The sequence below is a fragment of the Saccostrea echinata genome, unplaced genomic scaffold (genome assembly GCF_033153115.1).
Source record: "Saccostrea echinata isolate AGI-Se365-2 ecotype Australia unplaced genomic scaffold, CSIRO_AGI_Sech_v1 ptg000012l, whole genome shotgun sequence".
NCBI classification, from domain to species: Eukaryota; Metazoa; Mollusca; class Bivalvia; order Ostreida; family Ostreidae; genus Saccostrea; species Saccostrea echinata.
Genome location: NW_026889761.1, coordinates 1,638,585 through 1,651,620, shown reverse-complemented (window position 1 = coordinate 1,651,620; position 13,036 = coordinate 1,638,585). Strand labels below are relative to the sequence as shown.

At 33.0% G+C, this 13,036-nt stretch overlaps 1 protein-coding gene across 1 annotated transcript in view; it reads right to left on the bottom strand.

Annotated features, from left to right (window-relative positions):
* LOC133185663 (fibrinogen C domain-containing protein 1-B-like) overlaps window positions 1-10,267 on the bottom strand; it is a 150,201-nt gene extending 139,934 nt beyond the window's left edge. The window contains exons 1-2 of the mRNA XM_061320971.1: window positions 10,220-10,267; window positions 10,029-10,110 (exon numbers count right to left, since the gene is read on the bottom strand). Coding sequence (XP_061176955.1) covers window positions 10,029-10,110; window positions 10,220-10,267 — 130 coding nt within the window. The remainder of the gene's footprint in view (window positions 1-10,028; window positions 10,111-10,219) is intronic.
* Window positions 10,268-13,036: the final 2,769 nt, after the last annotated feature.

The window sequence follows — 13,036 nt, the reverse complement described above, 5'->3', positions numbered from 1 at the left end:
AAATTGTCGACGGATTTTTCCGTTATTTCCCGATCATGACAAGAAGCACAGGGCGGGTGTGACCGGTCGCCAGGGGATGCTCACTCCTCCATGGCACCTGATCCCACCTTTGATGTTTTGAGTTCCGTGTTTGCTCTGCTCCTATTTTGTATTGTTTAATGGACTTTTGAGCTTGAATACTGTTCGTTATCTCCATATATTTCATGAAAAAGATGGTCCTATGTGAAACCATACACGAAGAGAATAGATAAAAGGATACAGGAAAATAAGACATAAATTCAATATAAAAAGTATAATTATTTGATTTTGACATTTTAAATATAAGAAAAAAATCAAATCAAATCAAATCAACAAGTCTTATCACTACTAAGGCAGAATCGTACTGACATTCCCCTTTTTTTACTGATAAACCTAGACAATGTGCTGTCTTTACTTCAAAACTTAGACAGTTACTTAATTTTTTACTGTCAGTGCTCATAATATATATATATATATATATATATATATATATATATATATATATATATATATATATATATATATATATATATATATATATATATATATATATATATATATATATATATATAACCATACCTATCCAATAATTTTTAGTGGCATTCCCAAATCCGTCTTTATACTCTATCCATGTCCTGTAAAAATCGACGTCACCATCTTGTCGTTTTTGAATGACCTGTAAACAATGCTAAATATTTTATTTTATTATAGGATTGCATAATTTCCATCTCTCTGATTGGCTGAGATCCAACGATGTTAGAAAAATACTATGTTATGTTGACCTGCACGTGACCATCCAGGTCAATATAAGGAATTATTTATTTTACATCAGACAAAATTCCAAATTGATGCGAATAGTTTTGGAAAGTTATTTCACCTACACCTGACTTCCACTCATATGAACATAACATTAAGGAATATATATTCTTGGGTGAGGAGGGGAGGGGGGGGGGGTTGCAGGAGGCCTGCCCCTCTCCCCACCTTCTGAAAAATGAAAAATTAATTCAAATTTTAAGGATAAAAAATTTCAGTGAAAGCCCTTCTCCCCTTATTCATGGACTTTTACATCCCACTAAATAAATTTTTAAGTTTGGAGAATTTTTTTTCCTTTTGCCGGGAATTCAAAATTCCAATATAATACAACTGGTTGTTTTTTAACACCGTTTCTCTCAGTATGTTCGGCTAGTACTTCAGTAGATGTGGACAAGTAAGATAGCATGGATTGCGTAATGACTGTGTGTCATTTAATCATTGAATCGTATAATACAAAAATATTGCTGTTTTTTTGCTCAATATGGTGATTTAGCCACCTTAGAAGTACAATATTTACCCCACCCTTCGGGCTCGGTGAATATTGTACTGCTCAGGTGTCTTAATCATCGTATTGACCTCAAAACCAGCGAAAATTGAATAATATTGCTTGTAAAAATAAATAAGGAACACTATGTTTTATTCTCCATAATTATTTGCAGAGTTTCAAGCTATAGTATTTGCCAGTGTGTACTATTTGGTGATATATCGTTGTGTTATAGAAGAAAACTAAATAATATAGAATTGTTTGATCATCTGTGACAATGAAACCAAAATCAAAAATCAAAATTTTGTGGATAGTTTCTTTGTTTTTTCTCTGTCCGTGAGTACAGTTAAATCCCTGAGTTGCAGATTAAAATTCTACTGCCCTTTGTTATGTTAGGGTTCGTTCCTCAATGTTTGATTTATGCTATAATCAAGTATAATGGTAGTGTTTCAATTTTCATTCCTTATTCAGTGTCTAATGTTGCAGGGCAGGTTTCACGTCACGTAGGCATAATGTCATCATGATAAAGGTTTGTTAAATTTGTTTTCATGATAAGCTTTTACATCTCTAACTGTCTGAGATTTTCTACAGTTAAAGTTAAAATTGATAATAAAAGGACTTTTTATCGAGTATTCGTTATTCTTTCAAAAACTAAAACACTACTCACCGTCCATCCTCCTTCATCTGTCGTCATGTCACAGAAGACTTCTCTCCGTTTGTCAGCGTAAATAAGGTACACTCCATCTTGTCCTTTCTTGCTTGGGTCCCTTTTAACAATATCTGAACAGTCTTTATATATTTTTTCTATTCAATGTAAAAAAGTAAAAATAAATTCAATAATTATTTTCATAAAACTTGCTATTTGTTTTACCTGTTTTCAAACATATAATTCAATGGAAATTTATAGGTTTATTGAGTATTTGTTTATATTTTCTTTTTAGACCTTTTAAAATATTTTTACAAAAACTGGAGGTATAGCAGCTAAATCTGGAGAGTAAAATATCTAGTCATTAGTCATGGTGAACTAAAAATTATGTCAAATAAGAATCAATTGGAAGTCTATCATGATTAAGAATTTTGGTTAAAAAAAATAACATTATTTGGAGGATGTAAAGTTATAAATTCATTGAAAATAACAAAACCTGTGAAGATAACAAATATTTTGGAAAGTCTTGATGAGTCTTTACGTTTTACACATATTTATACATCAACCAGTGGTAAAAGGACAAGGTTCATTTGATATAATATTTGGCCCTGAGAATTTCTAAAAATTAAAGTTTACGCTGAATCAAAACTTTACATTGAAAATAAAGGTAGGATATATATGCTTGTTAAAAAAAATAAATCCAAACTTTGAGAATGTGTCCCCTGTGTACTGTTTCTTCTTGGTCAGATCTTGCAAGGAATGCGTATTTCCGGAAAAATCGTTAATAATCAGAGACTTCAAAGCATTTTTCGATAGGTCCGCATTATATCACCACTTTGAAATTTTCACAAATGAAACATCGATTTGAAAGCATTTTATATGCAAAAAATTACGATGATGATATTGTGCGGACCATGTTTATTTTTAAAAAATGTGTTCATTTTACAGCATGCAATACACATGCATTCGACGGTGTTTTGCTAGATCTAAATATTATTGAGAATATACCTCGCCACATATCGCTAAAAATCCTTTAATATAAAGGATAAAATATCACATCAGTGTTATGAAGATCTGCTCTGTACTAATTCTTTACACGTTGCTTGAATTCAGATACAAATGTACATTGGGCCTTATATTAGTATATTTACATTTGCAAATGTTTTCCCTTATATAACACTATTGAAACCAACGCGTATCTATATCCGTATAAACACGGGTTCCTCGCGTCATAAACGTTCAACGTAATTTCTCAGTGACGTCATAAAGGGTCGACGCGCAAACAATGGATCAAATACGTGCCGTTGAGTTTGAAAAATAAAACATTTCACGCGTTAAACATTATAATCAGGAAAATATAAAATATGAATAAGTCATAAATGTAAATATAAGTAATAATGTATCATTTTTAAACATCTATCGGATATAAATACGGGTTGGTACGAGATCAAATTTACCATAAAGCCCTTCGGGCTTTATGGAATTTGATCTCGTGACCAACCCGTATTTATATCTCGATAGATGTTTAAAAATGATACATTATTTCTTAAATAACGTTATAAATCTAGCATCTTACTTCCGCGCCCACTAACTAAGCGACAGTTGTCCGAGTTAGACGATATCTGGACGTTAGGTGGTTGAAAAAAGTAGCAGTTCAGAAAAAATTTCAGTATTTACAATTGTCATAATTATTATTTTACATTTAGTTTATTTATAACCAAGTGCCTGTGTCCAAAATCATGTCAAGCTGAACATTATAAAACAATTTATACGTCATTTTTGAAAATTGACGTCACAATGGTTTCGCCAATCTATTTGGCCTGTTGGGAAAATGTACATGGACATGACTTTTTTGAGCTATTATAGTGAAAATTAGAGGCTAAGTTTCCAAGATAGAATACAAACCTGGCAAAATATCACAATAGATTTAACAATGCGCCTCTCAGTATAAAATATGTGCTATGTAGATCAATTCCGAATATAATCTAGATTGTCATATATATTTTATCGATGACTTCAGCTACCTCTTTTGAAGAGTTCCATAAAAATTATCCGTAAAGTCATTATACATCACATAAAAGTATTTTTTCACATCATTTCTCGAGATGGTCAAAAAAGGGGTAATATATAGCATTTTATGTACACTTAATAGCAATTACATAAAAGTTGGATGTAATATTTACATAATGTAAAAAACAAGAGGCCCATGGGCCACATCGCTCACCTGAGCACATTTGATATGGTTGTGAAAGCACAAATCAGTTCAGTATTGAAAAGATTACCAGGAAGGGGGGGGGGGTGAATTTTAAACTACCTGAAGATGCTTCCATGTCAATATAACAAATGGCTTTGTTGTACTTGAGAAGATTTTTAAACAATTTTCCCAAATATTCCTTTGTAAAAACTTGATCCCCCATTGTGGCCCCACCCTACCCCCGGGGGTCATGATTTGAACAAACTTGAATCTACACTACCTGAGGATGCTTCCATATAAATATGACTCATCAGGGCTTTGCTGTTCTTGAGAAGATTTTTAAAGATTTTTCCTATATATTTCTATGTAAAACTTTGATCCTCTATTGTGGCCCCGCCCAACCCCCGAGGGTCATGATTTGAACAAAATTGAATCTACTCTACCTGAGGATGCTTCCATATAAATATGACTCATCAGGGCTTTGCTGTTCTTGAGAAGAAGATTTTAAAGATTTTTCCTATATATTTCTATGTAAAACTTTGATCCTCCATTGTGGACCCGCCCTACCCCCGGGGGTCATGATTTGAACAAACTTGAATCTACACTACCTGAGGATGCTTCCGTATAAATATGACTCATCAGGGCTTTGCTGTTCTTGAGAAGAAGATTTTTAAAGATTTTTTCTATATATTTCTATGTGTATTGTGGCCCCGCCCTACCCCCGGGGAATATGATTTGAACAAACTTGAATCTACACTACCTGAGGATGCTTCCACATGAGTTTCATCTTTCCTGGCCCTGTAGTTCTTGAGAAGAAGATTTTTAAAAGATGCTATTAATTTTTCACTAATTCTTTATTATCTCCCCTTCAAAGAGGGTGTGGCCCTTCATTTGAACAAACTTGAATCCCCTTCATCCAAGGATACTTTGTGGCAAGTTTGGTTGAAATTGTCCCAGTAATTCTGGAGAAGAAGATGAAAATGTGAAAAGTTTACGACAACAACGCCAACACCAACGCCAACAACAATGACAACAATTTGTTAATTGTTTCAACTCAAATTGTAAATAAACTATATACAGGGTGTCATAGAACATAGAAACTGATTATTAAATGCATATACAATGTATAAGCAAGGATAAATATAAGGATTTATTGTGAAATGGATTCCACGGTGCTGGATTTTGTAAAAAATGTCGTTTTCACTGGTTATTGAAATAATAACTTCCAGGATATCAACAATCTAGTACGTACATGATCCAGCACAGACGTGCCCCCCCCCCCCCCCCGGTTAGATTTTTTTTTCTTGTGTGCATTTTGTTTGCTTAACCTGTTTATAAGTTAGTAGTCTCAATTTATCTACATGTAACGTTCAGGCACGTATGTTCAGAGCTGATTCGAATTGGAAAAATGTTTCATGTCGAAAAAATCTTAACCTACCCCCAACATGGGTAAATAGTAAATTTTTACTTGAAATTTCACTACCACGATGAACATAATGATACTTTTCCCACGTCAACCTTTTCCTTTTTTCCTTTTTTAATTTTTGTCATCTTGAAAATAAACACTGAATTAATTATCAACAGAATGAATGTAGAACTATTTTGCTTAATTTCTACTATATGTGTGATTCAGGAACTATAATATTTCATGTAATCAAAGCTCTTATTTAATAGACCCCCCCCCCAATAAAACATGTAAAAAGTATCAACTGTACTGTCTGCTTTCTTTCCCCCAAATGACAAAATGAAATAAAATTGCTTTCTGTTTGTTGTGAACAAAGGGTCATCTACTTTCAGGGATAACTTAAGTTCACAATATTAAATTGAGGTATTCTTAACATTATATTAGACCTAGATAAAGTAATTGAATACAATATTATCAATGTAAGTAAACAACAGTGATTTCTGTTCACTAACACTTGATTGTCTTTGAACAATTTTCCTGGGGAAATAAGGCAAGCACTTTATCCTTGAAATGAACTAGATTAGCTCATAATGTACACCTTTATACGTGTATGATAAAATGTTCTCAAAGTCTAAAAAATGTTTATCCTTGGTATTAAGAACTTCCTTAAAATACGCTTGCATAGGTTGTCGTCACAAAGATATCGATTACTTAGAGGAAGCAGTAAGGGATCCGCATGGGGGGGGGGGGGGTATCCGGACCCCATCCCAACACCCACCACTTGTATAAAATTCATATAGTAAAATACCAAAAAATTGAAGGGGTAAGGGCAAAGAAAACTGTGTAAAGTTTGTAAGATATGGAGGAAGGTAAAGTGACATCCTCCTTTCAAAATAGGTTTTTCAAGTTTGGGTTATTTTTTTTTATTTAAATAAGGTTTTCTCCTTTGGTTCGATCCTTTTTTTTTGAGGGGGGGGGGGTTGGTATGGAACACCTCACTCCCTTTTCTGGGAAAAATTACAGGGAAATTCCTCAATTGCGCTGTTACATTTTTCCGCGAGTCGACATTTCTTTTCCGCGAAAAATCCCTCTTTACCGTGAAGTACTATACTATTTTTTTCTTTTCCGCGCAATTCTCTATTAACCAGTTAGTATTAAAATTGCTAGAAGAGTATGTAACTTTCTGAAAAAATGCTTTAGTATTAGAAAAGAAAAAACTTCAACATAACTGATATGCTTACTGGAATAATTTTATTGATTTTATGTATGTTTTTGTTTATTGTATTCATGACTATATGCCAATGTATGATGGTGTTGTCAATAAGTAAATTGAATTGAATTGAATTAAGCAGTTGGTACCTTTTGCTCCTTGTCTACCACGGGGATGAATTAATGTAAATTAAAGTCCCTGGAACATCGTTAAAAAGACCCAATAGATTGTAGATCATCTATGCATTGACCTTAACATCTTCACAATGTCAAGGTATTGTGAAATTGTTCCTATTTAAAAAGATTGTGAAGAGAAACGATATCACAAAACCTTGACATTGTGAAGATGTGTTGGTTAACACGCGTATAAAACATCCTTAAAACATGCCCTCTGTTCAATAACCCGTAGATCCTTATATATTCACGTGTCGGAACAAGCTGCATTATTGAAAAAAAAAATGATAAATTAATAGCTGATAACTTCGCTGTGGAATGTTTCCGAAACTGCCGAAGGAAAAGAATAAAACGAAGGTTCGCATGCATGGATGGGCTCTGCCTCTAGATCTGGACAGCGCAAATAAAATATTATAATAGGTAGACACAGGTAAACTTATGTAAATCAAGCCACAGAAAAGCAATGTCAAGTACTTGCGGAGAAGTAAACTTTTTTTTTTGAAAATATAATGCAGAGAGACTGGATCTTGCGACCCATACATACGTAGTATTACACACAAAATCATTTTCTTGAACATCTGCAATCAAAATCAAAATCAAAGAAAAAGTTTAACGGTCCTATACGTCTTTTTTTTTACAAAGCTTGGCAATAACGTTTCGTCAAGTTAACAAACAAAGCCAATAACTTTGCTTGTGCCAGTGCGAAAAGTGAGAACTCTGCTTAGAATGTACTGTACATGTACACCCCTTTGTTTTCCTTATGATTCAAAAATTTTAAAAGCCAACCATACCAAATGCTATAAAGATTTGTCTTTAATAATGAAAAATAATTTAGTAAGCATGGTATGCTATCATATGTTTACCGATACATTGAATTGTACGTTTATGAAAATGAGATTTAACAAATTTACATAATAAAATATACATATAAGCTGGATTTATTTTTAAAACATGACGTTCAATTCTTGTTCATGACGTCGCATAACGCAACGTCAAAATATCGCAACGCTAACGTAAACTATGCTACCTTTACTTTTACATAAAACATGAATAAAGCTTTGTACATGCATACATTGATAATTTCAGGAAAATATATACTCTCTCAAAGAGTTCTGAGGAATATTATTTAATTTTGACACGGGGCCGAATTTTGCACCAAACGCACCTTGTCCTTTGTATGAAATAAAACTGATAGAATTAAACAGAATGCAGTGGTTCGTCATGTCAAGGGTTACAGAGTAACTAACGTTTAATATTAGATATTTATTTTCCAGCTCCTTTATATCTTTCAAAAACTGATTGTTGTTTAGTAATAATATTCGGTTTTTAAAGTAAATGTAATATGCATAACATATTTCAAAGCAAGTGTCGAATGTAAATGTAAATGTCCTTTTTCTGCATTGTCGTAAAATTCCTGTATAAACAAAGTATTTCATTGTTTAAATTTGAGAGCTCAATGATTTTTCCCTGTATATATATAACCAACTACTTAAATTTTTACTGTCTTCTAATCTCCAAATTTGTATCGCTTTTTTGGACATTCGAGATTGAATACTGTTCCTTATCTTCATATTTCATACATTAATAATTTTTTTCAATTACTTTAATTAAAATGTACAATTGATTTTTACAAATGTGAATTATTCATCTCAATTACTTTGAAGAATGTAATTCAATATATTTCAGTTATTTCAGTTTGATTTTACAAATTCTTGAAGAACAAATATTTTAAATTTTTACTTTTTGTAAATTTTAGGTAGGCTAGGGATATAGCTAAAATAAATAACATCAGGTGCCTGTGTTTGTGTGTTTTATCAACACAAGACCTATCTTTATTTAAGATGTTTCGTAAAAGAAGGAAACAGGATAAATTCTTTCCATTGAAGAATGTAATTCAATATATTTCAGTTATTTCAGTTTGATTTTACAAATTCTTGAAGAACAAATATTTTAAATTTTTACTTTTTGTAAATTTTAGGTAGGCTAGGGATATAGCTAAAATAAATAACATCAGGTGCCTGTGTTTGTGTGTTTTATCAACACAAGACCTATCTTTATTTAAGATGTTTCGTAAAAGAAGGAAACAGGATAAATTCTTTCCATTGAAGAATGTAATTCAATATATTTCAGTTATTTCAGTTTGATTTTACAAATTCTTGAAGAACAAATATTTTAAATTTTTACTTTTTGTAAATTTTAGGTAGGCTAGGGATATAGCTAAAATAAATAACATCAGGTGCCTGTGTTTGTGTGTTTTATCAACACAAGACCTATCTTTATTTAAGATGTTTCGTAAAAGAAGGAAACAGGATAAATTCTTTCCAATTATTTTTCCATTTTTATTGATTTTTTTTTTATTTGAATGTTTTAATTGTTTTAGTTATAAGCATGTTGATAGAAACATGCAGCTAAAATAAGCAGTCATTACTTTCAAAAATATGATTATTAGACAATTTCGATACTCTCAAATTGAAAATCTTTTTACTACATAGTTTGACAACACCTCTTCCCCCCACCCCCATTCTTTCTGAATGCCAACAAAATCTAATCAGGAAGATACTAATGTCCAGTTATCTTTATTAACATAAACAAAACATCGTAAAATTAATTGATTGAATGTTGAACGTTCATTTCGAGAACATTTCACTATTATAAGGATGACACCCGCATTAGGCGAAGTGCCACAAATATTGACCAATGCATGGTTATTACGGCCGAAGCAGCGAAGGATCTCCATCGTACTAACACCTCCCGTGAGAGCGAACCTCGGATTTTAAGGTTTAATCTAAGGACCCCTGAATTACACTCACTTTCACTTTGCTCTAAAATTTGTATTGTTTAATGGACTTTTGAGCTCGAATACTGTTCGTTATCTCTACATATTTCATTTCACTTCTAGTGACTGACGCTTGGCGAAGGAATAGACTACCTATGTTAAATGTCTCCGGTTAACGCGAATCGAACCCCCAATCAATTTGATTTGAATCCTACCTAAAGTGCAGTTTTATAATAAACATCTTATATCTTACCTTTGCAGTTTTATAATAATCACCTATAGAAATGTGTTAAGCATCTTATGTGTTACCTTTTAAAACAGGCACACAGTTACCCCGAAGACAGATTGCATCCTCGGTACAGGCATGCTTTGGACAATCGGCCGCCAGGTGCTGAAAGTCAATCAACTTGGAGTGATAACTCGTTTATTTGATCGAAATGCCTCTACGTGTAATCGAAATACTTCAATATTTGTTTCTTAATGTCCGATACATTGCTTACCTTCGGAAAACTTTCTCGGTCAACATGAATGGTGCGACCTTCGGTCATTACTCCACTGATATTTTTGATCGTAAATCTAGTGTTTAGCCGGCATAACTTTTTTTCGCGTATCCAGTCCACTGAACGGCACAACTCAAACTTGTTACAAACCATCATGCACCTTCCCATTTCACCACTGGTCAAAAGGTTAAAACCAGGTACTGAGGAATTTTCGTAATCGCTAATGATTAAAATTTTGGGGTCAAAGCACTGAGAGTAGCATGTCTGTAAAAGAGTTAGGGTTTGTCCAATGAGGTAAACACTGATCACCTTAGGACCTGCCGCTAATTCCATTTCAAGTTTTTTTTTTGTTTTTTGTTTTTTTTTTGCAACGACTTAGCGGTCAGATTTCATTGTCGATGGGTGTTACGAGAATACAGAAACTGTTTGAGTTTTCTACACTCCTTTAACATATATACTTATTGCCCAGGTCTGTTAATTTATGATTGATGAGGCGTCACGTGATAGATCATTTGTTATTAAATGAATCGTTACGTGTGCAGAGTATTATTGTCGATTTTAAATCTTATAGTTGTTTATATTTGAAACTTCTGTCTCATTTCAAATAGTAATAATAATGAATACTCTCAAGACCGTATCGCCATTAAATATGATACGAATATGTAAAAAAAGTTGAAGATTGGACCTCTATATATGTTTATATATCTGACTGATGTATTGAACTAGACTGATGTTATATCTGTAATTGACCAAAGTAGATGTGTACTGGAAAGGTTTAATGCTTTTGTAATGCTAAGTAAATTCATTTTACCTCTAAGACTAAACTTTACAACATGGATTTCACAAACAATTTATTATGATTTTTATCTCACCTGAGCTGAAAGCTCAAGTGAGCTTTTCTGAACACTTGTTGTCCGTCTTCCGTCCGTCTGACTTTTTACTTTTTAAATTTTCAACTTCTTCTCAAGAACAACTGTGGTAATTTTTATCGAAGACGGTACACCCTTTGGCATACTTGGGTAAAGGAGAGTTTAAATTATTAAATTGAAGTGCCAAGTCCCCTTACAAGGGGAGATAATTAAAAAAGAAAAAAAGTGGTCTCATTAAAAATCTCTTTCTCAAGAAACACTGGACCAGAAAAGCTGAAACTTATCTAAAAGCTTTCTTGGGTAGTGTAGATTCTATATTGTTCAAATCATGGCCCTGGGGTAGGGGGTAAGGGTGGGGCCACAATAGGGAATCAATGCTTTACATTAAAATATATAGTAAAATCTGCAAAAATCTTCTCAAGAACCACTTGGCCAGAAAACTTAAACCTATGTGAAAACATCTTTGCGTATTAAAGATTGTTAATTGATCAAATCATGTTTTACATTGAAATATATAAAAAGATATCTTTAAAAATTTTCACAAAATTTTACTAAAATCAAAAGCAACAAAACGTACGACTTTTCAACACTTTCTACAACCATTCCCCACGATAAATTGAAGTCCAGGCTTTTTGACATCATGGACAGCTGTTTTTTCAATAAAAATTTAACTCGTAAATATATTTACTTTGTCATTGGTCATTTACAAAATTATTTTGTTAAAAAGCACTCTGATTGTACACACAAGTACTCTGAAGTTGATATTAAAAAGATGCTTGAGTTTCTAATTGACAAATATCTATGTAGTTTTTGGAGATCAGGTCTTCCAACAATCTCTCGGAATTCACATGAGTACAAAGTGCGTCCCGTTATTAACAGACCTATTTTTGTATTCATATGAAGTAAAATTTATTCAAAAACTCTACATGAGAAGAAAAAAACACGTGCTGTGACCTACTCGAGATTTCGATATATCGACGACGTATTATCAATTAACAATAGTTTCTTTCATTCATATGTCGACACGATATATCCCAGTGAGCTTGAAATAAAAAAGATACTATAGGGTCTGACACATATGCTTCAAATTTAAATATTTTTGCTAGAAAAAGACGTTAATGGTAACCTAAGAACAAAGCTTTATGATAAACGTGATGACTTCAATTTCTCAATCTTCAACTTCTCTTACTTATCTAGAAATATACTTTTATCACCTGAATATGGAGTTTAAGTTTCTCAGTTGATTCGATACGCAAGAGCATGCTCTACGTATGTACAATTTCTAAAACGAGGCAAGCTATGGACAAACAAATTGATGAAACAAGTATATCAAAGTCTCGTTTCAAGCAATCTTTTAGCAAGTTTTACGGTCGATACAATGACCTTGTCAGCACATACAACCTATCATTGAGTCAAATGTTGACTGACGTTTTTCATACTAATTGTTAGGCCATTATTTACACACTGAACTGTCTTTAGATTTTTCCGTTATTCCCCGATCATAACAAGAAGCACATGGCGGGTGTGACCGGTCGGCAGGGGATGCTCACTCCCTCCATGGCACCTGATCCCCAGACCTCTGATGTCTTAGAGGTCCGTGTTTGCTCTGCTCCAAATTTGTACTGTTTCATTGGACTTTAGAGATTGAATTCTGTTCGTTATCTTCACATTTCATTTTCTAAAGACTGGACCAGAAAAACTGAAACTTGTGACAAAGCATCCTTTTGAAGTATAGATTCTACATTGTTGAAATCATGGCTCTGGGGTAGTTTGGGGCCACAATAGGGAATCCAAAATCTCACCCAAAAAATCAAAAAGGTTCTTCTGAAAAACAACTGGACCATTTAAGCTGAAGCTCATGTGACCTAAGGTATTGTAGATTCTAATTTCTTCATATCATGACCCCCGAGAGTAGGTTGGGGCCACAATAAATATTACAAGAGGGAGA